The 14,678-nt window shown below is 27.7% G+C and overlaps 1 protein-coding gene across 1 annotated transcript; it reads left to right on the forward strand.

The window, feature by feature from the left end:
- Nucleotides 1–3,636: 3,636 nt before the first annotated feature.
- On the forward strand, nucleotides 3,637–14,084 carry LOC132936334 (WD repeat-containing protein 3). The gene is made up of 14 exons (XM_061003046.1): nucleotides 3,637–3,767; nucleotides 4,236–4,422; nucleotides 4,536–4,769; nucleotides 4,832–5,029; nucleotides 6,402–6,557; nucleotides 6,636–6,838; nucleotides 11,680–11,821; nucleotides 11,892–12,278; nucleotides 12,349–12,570; nucleotides 12,656–12,922; nucleotides 12,995–13,243; nucleotides 13,308–13,477; nucleotides 13,576–13,801; nucleotides 13,892–14,084. Exons 2-14 carry the CDS (start codon nucleotides 4,252–4,254, stop codon nucleotides 14,039–14,041), a joined length of 2,775 nt encoding a protein of 924 aa, XP_060859029.1. The 5' UTR covers nucleotides 3,637–3,767; nucleotides 4,236–4,251; the 3' UTR covers nucleotides 14,042–14,084.
- Nucleotides 14,085–14,678: the final 594 nt, after the last annotated feature.

A 14,678-nucleotide genomic window follows, 5' to 3' on the forward strand; every position in this document is an offset into this window, starting at 1 on the left:
TATATATATCATACTATCACACCATCATGTTAAAGGAAAAGAATAAAACCATTACTCTCGTTTTTATGAATTAAAATATTATTGAATAATATTGATAATGCTATTACTGGACTGTAAAAATTTTATTAATTTTCTTGACTTCTAGAGATTAGTGCTTGCTAAATAAATACAACTGTTTCACTAACATTGGGATTGCCATATTGATATACCCTGAATCCTCTAAAACTTACATGTTTTGATCAATTTATGTTTAGATTGAATTTTTTCTTTTTATAAAATATAAAGTAGTTGTTCCACCATAAGACCTAAAAATAAAACTAACTATCTTAATTTCATTAAATATTTATTGAATCCTATTTTTTTATCATTATAAATGATTCCAAGTTCAACCGTAAAATTTATAATGGATTCAATATCGCTGAAGCTTTATTGGCACATAGTTAATTATGGTAATCCTTCATACTTTTATGATAATTACCTATTTAAAATACTACGAAAACACATGTAAATTAATTTGATTATTAGGTATAAGTTATAAATTATTATGTATTTTAAAAGTTAACAAAGTTACTATTAAACTCAATTTATAAAGACTAAACTATTTCAAAGAAAGTTTATTATTTAAAAAAAATTATATATTTGTGTTTTGCTTAACTATTATTTAAGCATACATTTTTATTATATTTAATTAAATTATCGTCTCCAAAAGCTTAGGATTGTGGAGGAGAGAACAGTTCTTATTTATAAGGTAAATTGTACAAATTTTAGAGAACTGCGTAAATATAGGTATCCTTATTAAATGAATGAATTTATTAATGTTGAATCAAATAAATAAATTAATAATAATAAAGACAAAACATTGTTTGAGTACAGTGCAATTGATAGATATAGGTTTTTACAAACAATTTTCTAACATAACATACTTTGGAAATGATCATAATTATTATAAAAATGATTAATAGGAATATCATATTGCATACATAAATGTATACCTAGGTATATTAAATACATTATTTATTTTTTACAAATAGAATAATTATTGTTGAACACTTGAGGCTACCTATCCTTAGTAATGAATGTGTAGAAGTTCTGAGCAAACTTAAATATTTCTCAAAGATACCACTCCATACACCAATTGTGTATGTATTTACTGACTTTGCAATAGCACAGAAATCTATTTTCATGTTGTTAGGTGATAAATATTATTTAATGTTTTAAACCTGCTGAACATACTCGTTAATTTTATAATCGCTAAATCAATATTGTTAAACATGTACTTCAAAATGTTTCATTACCTATGTTTAATTGTTTTTAATAATAATTTACTACTTTGACATGATTAAAACAATGCTTACTTGTTATAATTTACACAATACATTATTATCAAGAAATAATAACCTCATACAAACAAATATTTAGTATTCTTAAAGATAGGTATATTAAGTTAAATACATTTTATTATTTGAATTGTGACATATAATCAGTAATTACGAATTTCAAAGTACCTACCTACCTATATTGTATTTTGTAACTAGATAGGTAAGACTGTAGCCAATTTGTAGGAATACAATTAGTTATTAATGTAACATAATTCACTGACCTATCTAAGTTTCAACTAATCGTGTAATGTGCGACGTGCTCATCTCAGGAAAAGAGTTTAGTATGGCTTATATTTTATTTAATGTTAACAGATATAATATAGATAATACTACAGTATATTATATTTACTAAATTGAAATTACAACATTAAATATAATATATAAAGACAAACAATATTTAATCATATTAAAAGATGAAAATAGTAAAAATATTGGTACGTAGGTATACCTACTAGGTAGTAATATAATATAGGTAACAATCAAATATTATGTTAACATGCATTTTTTTACATTACTGATCAGCTATTTTTTCAACTCGCATTTAAATAATGGAGAGAATGGCTCTTTTTGATTTCAAAAAATTATTTAGAATTGATTGATGAAAATTTAGTGCTTGATCACCTATTTCAGGAAATATGATACTCAAACTTTAAATTCAAAAGACGTTAAAAAAATATATCAAAATTAAATAATGAACAGACAATTTGTTCAATTTATACCATACCAATAAATTCAGCCTTTTACTTATAAATTAAAAAATATAATATAGGTAATCGGTAATATAATGTAATTAAATTCACTCAGATCAATTCTCCACTTTTAGTTATATAAATACATTGCCAGGCCTGTTGATTTATATCAAACAAATTTATTGTACTGAGCGACTAGTTTTTATTCATTAAGGTTACATACTTTAACTGTTCAAGTATTTTTAGGTAGTTTTATATAGTTATTAGAATTAACAATGATCAGTATTATTATCATACCAGCTTATGAATTTTAAATGTTGTGTTTTGATTTAATCAAAATCATTTGTAAATATTTCCGAATAATTCTAATATAGTTTTTAACTATTATTCTGTTAACCATGTTTCATATAAAATATTATATATTATTAGTAATTCATGTATTTTTATTTGTATCTAATAAAAAGTTAAAATATTAAATTATTGTTGTTTTTGCCAAAATATTTAATAAAAAGCATTAAGTATTAAACAAAATTTTAATTCAACATCTATTTTCAAAATTGTTATTATAAAAAAGAAAAGTTTAAAGTAGTTAAGTACTCGATATAAAACAAACAAATTAACGAGAACAACAGCTAGTTGCTAGAGTAATAGATGGGATAACAGATATGGTGGTATCAAAAATTGTAAACCTATTTTATCTTATTTATTAGTTACCTACAACCACGATGTAGAGAAAATATCTCTCTCTAGGTACATCGTGCCTACAACATTTTCCATTAAGGTTTACAACAGATTGAACATATTTCCTACTTAATAATGATTATCGTCAATAATCCTGTAAATAGGTAGGTAATTATAAAAATACAAAATATGTAAAAAATAAAAATGAATACATACGTTTTATTTTTAATCGGATTAAGAAATCTGCATTCAATAAAATGACGTATTTAGATGAAAATCCACGTCCCGATTATTAGTTTCAATGTGAATGCGTATGTTCAAGCCATAGAAGGGTTCTTCAGCAGCTTATTGGATTTGCGTCTAGTCACGACTCACTATCGACGAATTGGTAAACACGATTAAAAACCGAATTATTAGATTTATATTATATTTATTTGACCAACTAGCCCAAAAACGGAAAAATCAAAATACGGAACTGGGTGGGCCAAAGGACAGGTAACATACAGCGAAATCTCTAAATACCGGCATTCTCGGTTTTAATAAAACCTGAAATTTTGTCAGATATCTACAGGTGTTTGATAGGTGAGGTTTCACAGTACATAATATAATATCTTATAAGTCTAGTGACTACATAATATTGTAGTCCATACTACGTTACTATTTACCACGATAAATTTGTCATGATATTTACTACAGAGACGAGAGTAAACAGCACAGTACGACTCGTTACGAATGTCGAATACTCGAATGTTCCGACCGGTGATCGCGCGAATCGAGAGATAGTGTTATCTTATCATCTTAAATACTGATCGGTCGGCAAAGGTACGATCCGCGGCGTTCGTAACTTCACGTCAGACGGTAATATTTGTGATTTTGTGTTTACTGATAGCAGTGGTGTGATAAGACGCACGTGATTCCGAACGGTGTTATTCGGCAAGACGTCAGTCAGCGTCCCGTTCGTTGTTGGTTAATATTTCAATTGCTATGATTTTCACTCCTTCGCTGCACATCATTTCAGGTAAATCAATCGTGGTTTTAAGGTCGTTTCACACGAAACGAATGTCCCCTCGGCGAACGCGATTTGAAATCGCCGCGAACATTCGCTCAAAATTAAACGAGACCGATTTCTTGCGATTGTTCGCCACTTCGTATCCAAGCGATTATTTTCGTGTGAATACCGTGACTTAAGTATAGCTGTTTAATTTTTAGCGAATGTTCGCGGCGGTTTAAAATCGCGTTCGCCGAGCGAATATTCGCTTCGTGTGAAACCACCTTTACGACTCGACGAGTGATAATGTACGCAAGCTACGACGGTCAACGATCGTTGCAACCCGTCAAAACACTATCGTCGCAGAGTTGGAAATCTCTTTCGTTTCAGTCTGCGTAAATTATACCGCGGCGGTGATCACGAATCGGCGGACTCGTCATCGTGGAAATGTACGGTCTAGGAAATTTGTTGTTATTATTATTATTATTTTTTTTTTAGTTTGAAAACATTAAATATGGGTATAACCAAGCAGTACTTGCGTTACGTTCCGTGGAAAAATTTCAACATCGTTTGCCATCCAGACTGTAACGTAGTCTTTGTCACGCTAGACGGTATTTCTGACAGATATGTTGCTGTTGGTGCTTGCGAAAATGTTATCATTTGGGACTTGCGATTGGAAAAATTGGTAAACATGACATGTTATAGTTAGCTAAGTCATTCTTTTAGTGTCACTATATATATATTTGTATAATATGATATATATGTATATAATATATATATATGTTCATTGTCAATCAGGTTATGACAATCGAAGATGAAGACATGAAAAATAATACATCGAAAAAGATTTCTGTCGTTAAATTGGCCACTACATCGGAGGGTAAACATATTGCTGTAGGTTATTCTGATGGTTTAGTGAATACTTTTAATTTGGCGACTGGCGAACTTATTGGAACATTCCAAGGTCATCGTTCTGCCATTACTGCACTAACATATGACACTCATGGACACATGCTCGCTTCAGGTTCCAAAGTAAGTTTTTTTTGTTTGAGACTATAAACTATATTATTACGCATGGTCTATTCATTTTTCAGGATACTGAAGCAGTAATTTGGGATGTCATAGCTGAAAAAGGATTACATAGGTTGTCTGGTCATAAGGGTGTAGTGACAGGAGTCCAATTTATAAACAAGTATAACCTTGTGGTGACATCATCAAAAGATACTTATATCAAATTTTGGGATTTAACCACTGGGCACTGTTTCAAGACATTGGCAGGTCACATAACTGAAGTAAGATTTATTTATGAATAGAGTTCAAATTTTAATGCAGAAAAACAAGTTTGAAAGCTCACTGCGATCCTGCTAATTTTTTTGGTTTTAAAACAAATATTAATACAAAGCAATAAACTATAGCTCCAAATACTATTTAAAAAGAATTTGGTAACCTTAATATTTTGGATGGTTCGAATCTATATTAAATACTTATACAATAAGTGATTACTTAACTATCGTAATTAAATAATAATAATAATAATTTATTTTATATCAAAAACAATAATAATAACACATTAATTAATTAAAATATTAAATTATTGTAAATATATTTATAGGTATATGTAAATTATTCGGTTTTTGATTTTTTTCTATTAAAAGCTATGCTTGTGCTTAAAATAGAGAGAATTCAAAAACAATTTTGAGTAAAAAAGCGATATTAAATAAAGCTTCAATAAAATTAATATAATAGCAATGAAAGAGAAAAAATGGGGAAAAATGAAATAAAATTTTATAAATACATAACATCCTAGTAAAATAAAAAATAATATTTGATGAATTTGAATTTTAACTAAACTACACTGAATAATCGTAATGTGAAGTATTCTGAATTTATGTTAAGAAAACATACTTAATATTAATTAGAGCCATGTTTAGTTTTTAATATCTAAACATTGCTTTTTTCATATTAATAATTGTATACAAAAACAGTATATGATTCATATTAAAATTATTGCGCAAATTTAACAATAAATCAGAATGACAAAAGAATTCAATTTTAAAATGCATATTATATAAAATGATGAGATAGACTACTTAAATATGAAGTACTGAATTCTGTGTTCTGTGTTATCTTATTGAACCTTATTACTTAATAACCAAGATATATCTTGTGTGAGTGTGTGAAGTACTTAACAAATATATTTTTAATCATGGATTTATTTTTGGATAATCAACATTATATGGAATTAGGTCGGGAGTTAGATTTAAGATTGAACAATTGTTGAAAAATACTATCACGCAATAACTTAAAATTAAATTTCAGTATTTAAGAAGTACGCAACTAGTGCAATTATCCAAAAACATGCAATAGTTTTATGCATTTTCACTCAAATATGCAAAAATAGAAACTTTTATGACATGTCTGAAATATGTTCCATTTCTAATCAGAATAATTATTCTAGGTGAAATATATAAAAATTTGCATAATTTCTATCTGGGTCTTATTTATGAGTATAAAAACATTAAACATATTAACTAGATATATTGTTATTTTTATTAATATTATTACGCTTTAACATATATTTTTATAAGAATGAATTTGAAAAGTTTATCTAATTAGATTATAATAATTTTTTTAATTTCTTATATTTTTAAATATTTTATTTAGGTATGGACTTTGTCTATTTTACGTGATGACGATTTTGTTGTTGCCGGAAGCAATGACGCAGAACTACGTACATGGAAGATATCAAAAATGAATGAAGAAGAATCAGAGATTAAAATGTCTGAGCTTTTGCACTCAGATAACTTACTAGATTTTGCTGTTAGTGTTTATTTCACTAGTTTGTAATTATTATGACTATATACAAAATAGAAAAATAATGATTTATATAATTTTTAGTCTTCAATAAAATGTGAAAAAAGTGGATCTTTAATGAGAGAAGGTCCTGGTCGTGTCGTATCTTCAGCTACAAATAGTACAAACCATGTTCTTTGTGTTCATGGCCATGGGAAATTGCTGGAGTTGTTTATTTTTAGTGGAGAAGGTGAAGCATTAGAACGTTTGCGTAATCGTCAAAGAAAATTTAGGAAAAAGGCTTCTAAGTAAGTTAAATATATAATATAATAGTACAGTGGTTTCTTTGGAATATGGTAATTTAATAAACTAGCATAACAGTAAAATACACGTCTAATACGACGGGGATTATATTTATGTAATATATAGCTTATAAAATTGATTATGTTCCAAAGATTTGCTTAGATATTTTGTTCACATTTAGTTAAATGACAATCGCGTTCTCATTTCATATTTAACTATATTATTTTTGTTCTCAGTGTCAATTGTATAAAAAATGTCCTAACAGGAAAAACGAAAACATACCACTTATCTCCTTTTGTAAAATATTGCCCTTAATTATTATAAATCATCAGTGTTGGGTAAATTACTTTTAAAAAGTAATGGAATTACGTTACTCGTTACTTCACATATTTTTATTTAAATTACATTTGCGTTACCTAAAATTATTTTTATCACGTTACGTTACTTTTTCATAAATAAAGTAGTGCGAAGTAGTGCGTTACAAATAACATTACTTTTTTTTTATCTCTAATAACAGTTATCATTTTCTTTGAACCATATTCAATTCATAATATGATATATTTTACAATATATTTTAGACCTACTACCTAGTGATACACTGATACCTAGTATACAAAATTTAAAATAATATGTAAATGTACAATCATCATTCATCTCACCTATTAATTATTATTTATTGTATGGCAATAGTAAAGTAGTTACCTACTACCTAGTTAAATTTAATTGTATACATTTAAACTCAAACTACACATGTTTCTAATACTAAATACAACAATAAGGCAAGTTATTTTCTAATAAACAAGTGAAACTAAATGATACAGTGTAATAATGCTATAAATCATAATACCCAATTTTATTAATACAAAAATACAATTTCATTTATTTTTAATTTTAAAATTAATTTTGACCAACAAACAATTTTCGAAGTTTTGGTCACTTATTTTACCACGGTTTTTTGTACAAATATCACTAGCAACACTAAATATTCGCTCTACCGAAGCACTTGATGGCAATGCGGTATTATTTTTTATGGTTGGCATGGTATTTAAAATTAGCAAGACTCCAGAGAATGGTGTTGTCAAATATCGATCAATTTCTGTGTTGGGCTGTTCTATATCTACATCATCACCATCGAAAAGAAAATCATCTTCGGTTGCAGGTTGCACATTGTCATTGACAATACCTGTTATTAAAGTTTATAGTTTAATAACATTTATCTTAAATATCAAATTTTAATTAATCACCTGTAATTGACTGTAGCTGCTCTACTTCAGCCTTAAAGAATTCTATACCTTCATCTCTTTCAAAAGGTGACATACCTTTAAATTTAAATTTTGGATGGGAGACCGATGATAGTATAATTGGTATTTTTTTAGTCATACTTGTGAATTGTAAATTGATACCGTCTAAACAAGCTTTTGCTAAGCTTTTGCATTTACCTGCCAATGATAAATCTGTTAGTTTCCTTTTCAGCCAACTGATAGTTGGTATTAGATAGCCCATAGCCATATATTTATCTCCTTGGAGAATATCCAATGCCCTCGATAAAGGCTCCATAATCTAAATATAAAAAATAAATAATAATTAATATAAAATGTTAAAAAAAAATTTTTTTTATTTAAGACTTCAATATTTACTTTGCAATAATCCATCATGAAAGCTAGATCATTTTTATCAAATCTTGGTATACCAGATTCATCGTACATGTTGAACCTTAGGTTCAGATTTTTGTAACTCATCACTCAAACATTTGACGGCAATGTATGTTGAATTCCATCGAGTTGTGTTTGGTACATTTATATACACATTTAATGCGTCATGAATAGTATCTGCAACTATAGATGTCCTGCTTTGCTTGTTCCACAAGCCTTGCATTTTTGCAAACGATGATCTCATTTGCTTTTTATAAATGACATCAGATAATGCTTTTTCACTGTCTCTTGTTGCAACTAAGTTCAAAGTATGACTTGCACAGCGATGATGAGGTGGAAGCGAATATTCGGGATTCTGTTCAAGACCATTAGCTAAAATTTCATATATTTCTATCATATCTATTTCATCGTCATTGTCATCTTCACCATCTTTATCATCGTTTTATCATCGTTTTATCATCGTTTTCAACTCTTGATCCAGTATTTCTTGTTTCTGATGACTGTGTATGAACACTTATTTATAAAAAAAAATTAGAATTAATAACAAGGTAAACATAGATTTTTATTTACATTCTTTAAATTGGTTAGTATAATAGTATAAATAAATAATAATTGACATTTTATCTCATAAATAAAATCTTACTTTTTGTAGACAGACCAACAATCAGCAGTGGCACAAACATATTTAAGTTCAATAGACATCAGTTGCTCTTTAAGTTCTATTTTTAACTCCTGTGAAATATTAGATATTCTACTTATCAACGTTTTTCTTGTTAGACATTTCCTTTTAGGAAAACCCATATTCATTAAGTATTTAAATTTTTCTTCTTCGACAATCGAAAATGTGTGATTACCCAGGACTACAAACTCAGTGATCATAGAATCTAACTTTTCTGAAAAATAAAATAAACTATAGATGTACCTTTTTTTCTACATATTATATAATATATTAATAATTTATTTCTCATACAAAATTAGCCATCTATTTTGAAAATAGTAACTGCTATCAAATTATGTAAGTTATATAATTTGATAGTAGTTTATATTGAACCGACGGCGTGGCGAAGCTGTCCCCGCGACGCCGTCGGTTCAAACAAAAAAAAAAAAAAAAAAGTAGTTTAATATAATATAATATGTACATTTTTTTATTTAATTTAATGCCTTTTAGTAAATATGAATACTTACAATAGTGGATTATAAAACTTTAATAATAAGTATAAATGTATAATATAAATTCAAATTCAAAAAATTAAAAAAAAATTCAGTTTGAGATTTTAATTTACTTTGGCTAACATATTGTGGTCGAGAAAATGATTCAGATAATGTTAGTTGCTTTTTAGTTTTGCAACTGTCATCAGTCTCATCTTGTTTGCGCTTACCAAAAGTTTTTTCATTTTTTAGTTGCTCTTCAAGTTCTTTAAGTTTTGAACCATGCTTTATCTATATAATTTAGAAGAGAAAATATTAATTATATTATTAGAAAATTATAATCTAGGTTAGGTTGGTATGCATTAAAAAACTGTGTACACTTTTTAGTAATATTTTTGTCAAATATAGATCTAAAATATCCAAAAAACAAGTACCTACTTAAAATTCAAAAATAATAGTCCATTTTTTTTTTAGATTAATTAAATAAAAACGTATAAATTAACTTAGCAGCTGATTTTTTATGAAGAAACCAAAATATTTAAACAAATTTGAGGAAATTAATATCATAACAATTAAAACCTGTAGGTAACAAAACATTGGCTGTCAGCATAAAAATAATAAAATAATAAAATACTTAATATGTAATAATTATATTTTATTTCATGTAATTGAGTAATTTGCATTGCTTGAATAGGTATCTCAATAACAATTTTTTTAAATGAACTCATGCTATATTAAAATAAGTAGGTAGGTACTACTGTACTAGCCACTAGGTAGTACTTAGATAAAACAATATTCAGTATTTTACGACCCCTTGGTATACCTCTTTATTCTTTAATAATTATGAATTCTACTTACTGTTATGTGTTTTTTCTAATTTGAACTACTTCTTATGGCAGTAGAATATGTTTTGGATTTGATACATAATTTGCATTTCACGAAAAATCTTTTACTATCCGTAGATGTAACTTCAAAATATTTATTATATGTTGGCCACGGTAGTTCGGTGGTATTTGCCACACTTGCTGATACTTCAGTCTCAATAATTTCACTCATTATTTTAATTTAGAGTTAATATAATTAAACTCAAACTAATATTTTATTATAACTATTCACTAGACACTAGAATATTATTTTATAAACGATGTCGTAAGTAATAAGGTATCTAGTCAACTGTTGAACTGTAACTACATATTATCTATTTACTAGAACTTTTGGGTTGTGCGAAGTCCGACGACAATAATTCGGCGTATACTGGGAGATGCGGGTAGTTAATTGTTAAATAACAAAATCAGTCCTTAACGACTAGACCTAATAAGTAATAGTAATACCTATGGTATTCGTAAATCGTATTAATATAATATGTATAATATTTAAACTATATGTCTATATAGTATATAGTATTAATTGGAAATAGTGACTGCAGTCTGGTAAGGTATTAACATCGAGGTATATCAGTTTTAAATTCGTACCTATAGCCATATAGGCATATAGCCATATAGGTTGATAGCCGATAGGTGGTTTATTCATAAGTCGTAAATCATAATTCGTTTTAATTAAATTTTATTTTTAAGCCGAACTCTTTTCTTTCTGATAATGAAAGTAATAGCATTAATTCCTGGAATGTTTAATAATATTGTTAACTATTATCAGAATCCAAAGTAAATAAAATTGATTTTTAATTTTCCTGGAATATCTTATTAGCTTATTTTTGTACTAGGTACATTCAAAACTATTATTTTAATAAGTAACGTGAAAAATAACGCATTAGTGCGTTACTTTATAGAAATTACTTTAAAAAAGTAATAGCGTTACAATTGCGTTACTGTAAGTAAAATGTAATGAAATTACTGCTGCGTTACTGAAAAAGTAATTGCGTTACTGAAAAAGTAATTGCGTTACAGTAATTTGTAATTTGCGTTACGTTACTACCCAACACTGTAAATCATAATCATAAACATTTTTTGTAAGAGTGATTATTTTCTATAAATAAGTTTTCATTGGTTTTACGTCTTTATTAATTGTTAATTGATTATGTTTAATAGGCGCGAAGAAAATGATGAAGATACAGCATTTTTAAATGAAAAAAATCCTGCATTACAAGATGTGGTTCGACGATTACCTCCTATTTTAACAGATTACAAAATAAGGTCTGCCGATTTGGTTGTAAACCAGACTCACGTTAAGGTAATATCAAATCAATTAAAGTTTAGAGATCATGGTCAAATATTTAATGTCTATTCTGTTGTTTCAACAGGTTGTTGTAAGTATGGCCAATAACACTTTGGCGTTTTATTCTTTATCATTAGAAGTTGGTAAAGAAGTAAAATTAATTCGCAAGATTTCGTTACACGGCCATAGATCAAATGTTAGAGTTATATCATTTAGTTCAGATAATTTAGCAATGTTCACTGGAGGTTCAGAGTCTATCAAAATGTGGAGCAGGAAAACTCTTAACTGTATTCGAACTGTTGAGACATCTAGTGCTGTTCAGTGTTTATGTGTACTTCCTGGTGACCGACACATTTTAGCTGGACTTGAAGATGGTAAATTGTTGGTAATTGACATAGCTGCAGGAGACATTATTGAAAGCATTTCTGCTCATCAAAAAGATTTGAAGTCAATTTATATGTTACCAGATGAGGTAAAAAATAATTATATTTATTTTTATTTTTATTTTTCTGATACAATTTTTTTTTTTTGACAAACAACAGTTGGGTTGTGTAACAGGTGGTGGAGATAGTACAGTTAAACTATGGCAATTAGAACTAGTAACTTTGCCGAGTTCTGATAGAAAAGTGTTATCGTTGTTACACTTGAAGACATTAGAGTTAGATGAAAACGTACAGTGCGCACGAGTAAGCCCAGATAACAAATTGCTAGCAGTTGCTCTTTTAGATAACACAGTCAAAATATTTTTTATGGACACATTTAAGGTGAGTGTTATTATTGTACTCTCAGTCTAAATTTATAAGCAAAACTTTTTATGTCAGAAGAACAATGAAAATAATATTTTTTTAGCACTTTATTGATCTTTATGGACACACATTACCAGTAAATGATATGGACATAAGTTACGATTCATCAATCATTATAACTGCAAGTGGTGATAAGACAATCAGAATTTGGGGCTTAGATTACGGAGATTGTCATAGGCGCTTAACAACAGAGTCTACATTGACTAGTATTAAATTTATTCCTATGACCCATCAGTTTTTCACTACAGACAAAAATGGAAACATTAAACATTGGGACGCTGATGTCTTTGAGAGAGTTTTAACACTTCAAGTAATTAAGGAATTTATTATTATTATTTTTCTTTGTTACTATGTATTATATTATGTATTTAATTTGGTTTAGGGTCACCGAGGTGAATGCCGTAATATGTCTGTGAGCGGAAATGGTTATTATGTTGTGAGTTGTGGCCAAGACAATGTTATACGCTTATATGAAAAAACAGAAGAGCCCCTTGTATTAGAAGATGAACGTGAAGAAGAAAGAGCACAAGAAGATGATAAAGAATTAGCCACTGGCGAAGAAACCAATGTATATGGAGGGCCGTCTGTTCTCGCATTACCAACAAAAAAAACCATTTCATCAGAGAAAGCTGTAATACAATTATTTCGATCCATTAATATTGTTCTTAAATATTTTTAATTTTATAATTTTTTAGGCTGAATTATTGTTGGAATGTTTAAATGTAATCAAAGAATACAAAGACAACCTATTGGAAAGTGAAAATAAAGGTGTAGACAAACCAACATTACCAATAATAATGACCGCGTTTAATGTAAAGACCACTGACGATTATTTATTGGAAATAATTAAAAGGATACGCTCTAGGCAAGTCTAATTTACTAGAACAATAATATTTTATCATTTTTATAATTTGTACAACAGCTAATTAAAAATTAAACTAATATAATTTTCATAATTTCTAGTGAGTTGGAAGAGGTTTTATTACTTATGCCTTTTTCAAGCGTATGTTATTTTATGGAAGCGTTAATACCATTGTTAAATCATATGCACCACGGTATTGAGCCAGTTGTCCGGTCACTCATATTCTTAGTACAAACATTGCACAAACCAATATCATCCGTCAATGATATGTTGCCTATTCTAAGGCAATTAAATGTACTCGCTACAAAGAAAACAAATGAATTTAGAGTATGTAACAAATTTACAGTAGTTAAATTAGTGAACAATATTTATTAATCGAAAAACAATTATTTATTATTTAATTTGTGTATTAAATAGGATTTAGTGGGAGAAAATTTGCACTCTTTGATGTTCATAAATAATAGTCAGGAAGAGGAAGAATTAGTATTCAACATAACACAAAATGTTCAAAAGAAAAGAAAACGACAAAAGCAAAAACTATTGAAAACTGTGATTGTTAATATCTAATATTTTTTTTAAATTATTAAAAACGAAATGCATTGTCACATAATTACAAGTTTTCATTATATCATAAGTAGTGAGTTGTGTACAACGTTAATGTTTCATCCAAATTGAGAAAGTAAAATATGGGTTATTGTAATTCTCCCCTTTAATATTTTAAGAAAAAAAATATAAAATATATATACTTAATATGTTTGTTGTTGCACTGGTTAAAATTATTGTTCTATTAACTAATCATCTGTTATGAATTTATGATGCTTCTTGAAAGTCTTAATGCAATTATTGTTCATAAAATAAGTAAATTTATTAATTTTTATAAATTATTATATTGCATCTTGCCTACGTATTATAACACACTATAAAAAATAACATTTAAACTCTATTATATATACTAATAATGTACACAATTTATATATAAATATTTAGTTTTTTATAACTTTAGGAGCTAAAGTAGCGTGATCAATGTCAACTATAGTTGGGATCAGGATAAATGAACACTGACCCTTGCAGCTCGTTGCTCATGCCAACTGTTGTAATCATTGATTCTCATAATTTTACTGTAACTCTACTGTTACGTTAATTTACATCATCATAAAAATAAAGGCAGCCTTACAATATAAAAAAAAAATAAAAATAAAATAAC

Source organism: Metopolophium dirhodum, chromosome 1 (genome assembly GCF_019925205.1).
Source record: "Metopolophium dirhodum isolate CAU chromosome 1, ASM1992520v1, whole genome shotgun sequence".
Classification (NCBI taxonomy): Eukaryota; Metazoa; Arthropoda; class Insecta; order Hemiptera; family Aphididae; genus Metopolophium; species Metopolophium dirhodum.

Excerpts from the sequence above, each read along its gene's own strand:
- LOC132936334 (XM_061003046.1), top strand. The coding sequence starts at position 4,252 with ATGGGTATAACCAAGCAGTACTTGCGTTACGTTCCGTGGAAAAATTTC. Across the intron at positions 5,030-6,401 it reads TGGCAGGTCACATAACTGAA|GTATGGACTTTGTCTATTTT; the intron begins GTAAGATTTATT and ends TATTTTATTTAG. Across the intron at positions 13,802-13,891 it reads AGAAAACAAATGAATTTAGA|GATTTAGTGGGAGAAAATTT; the intron begins GTATGTAACAAA and ends TGTATTAAATAG.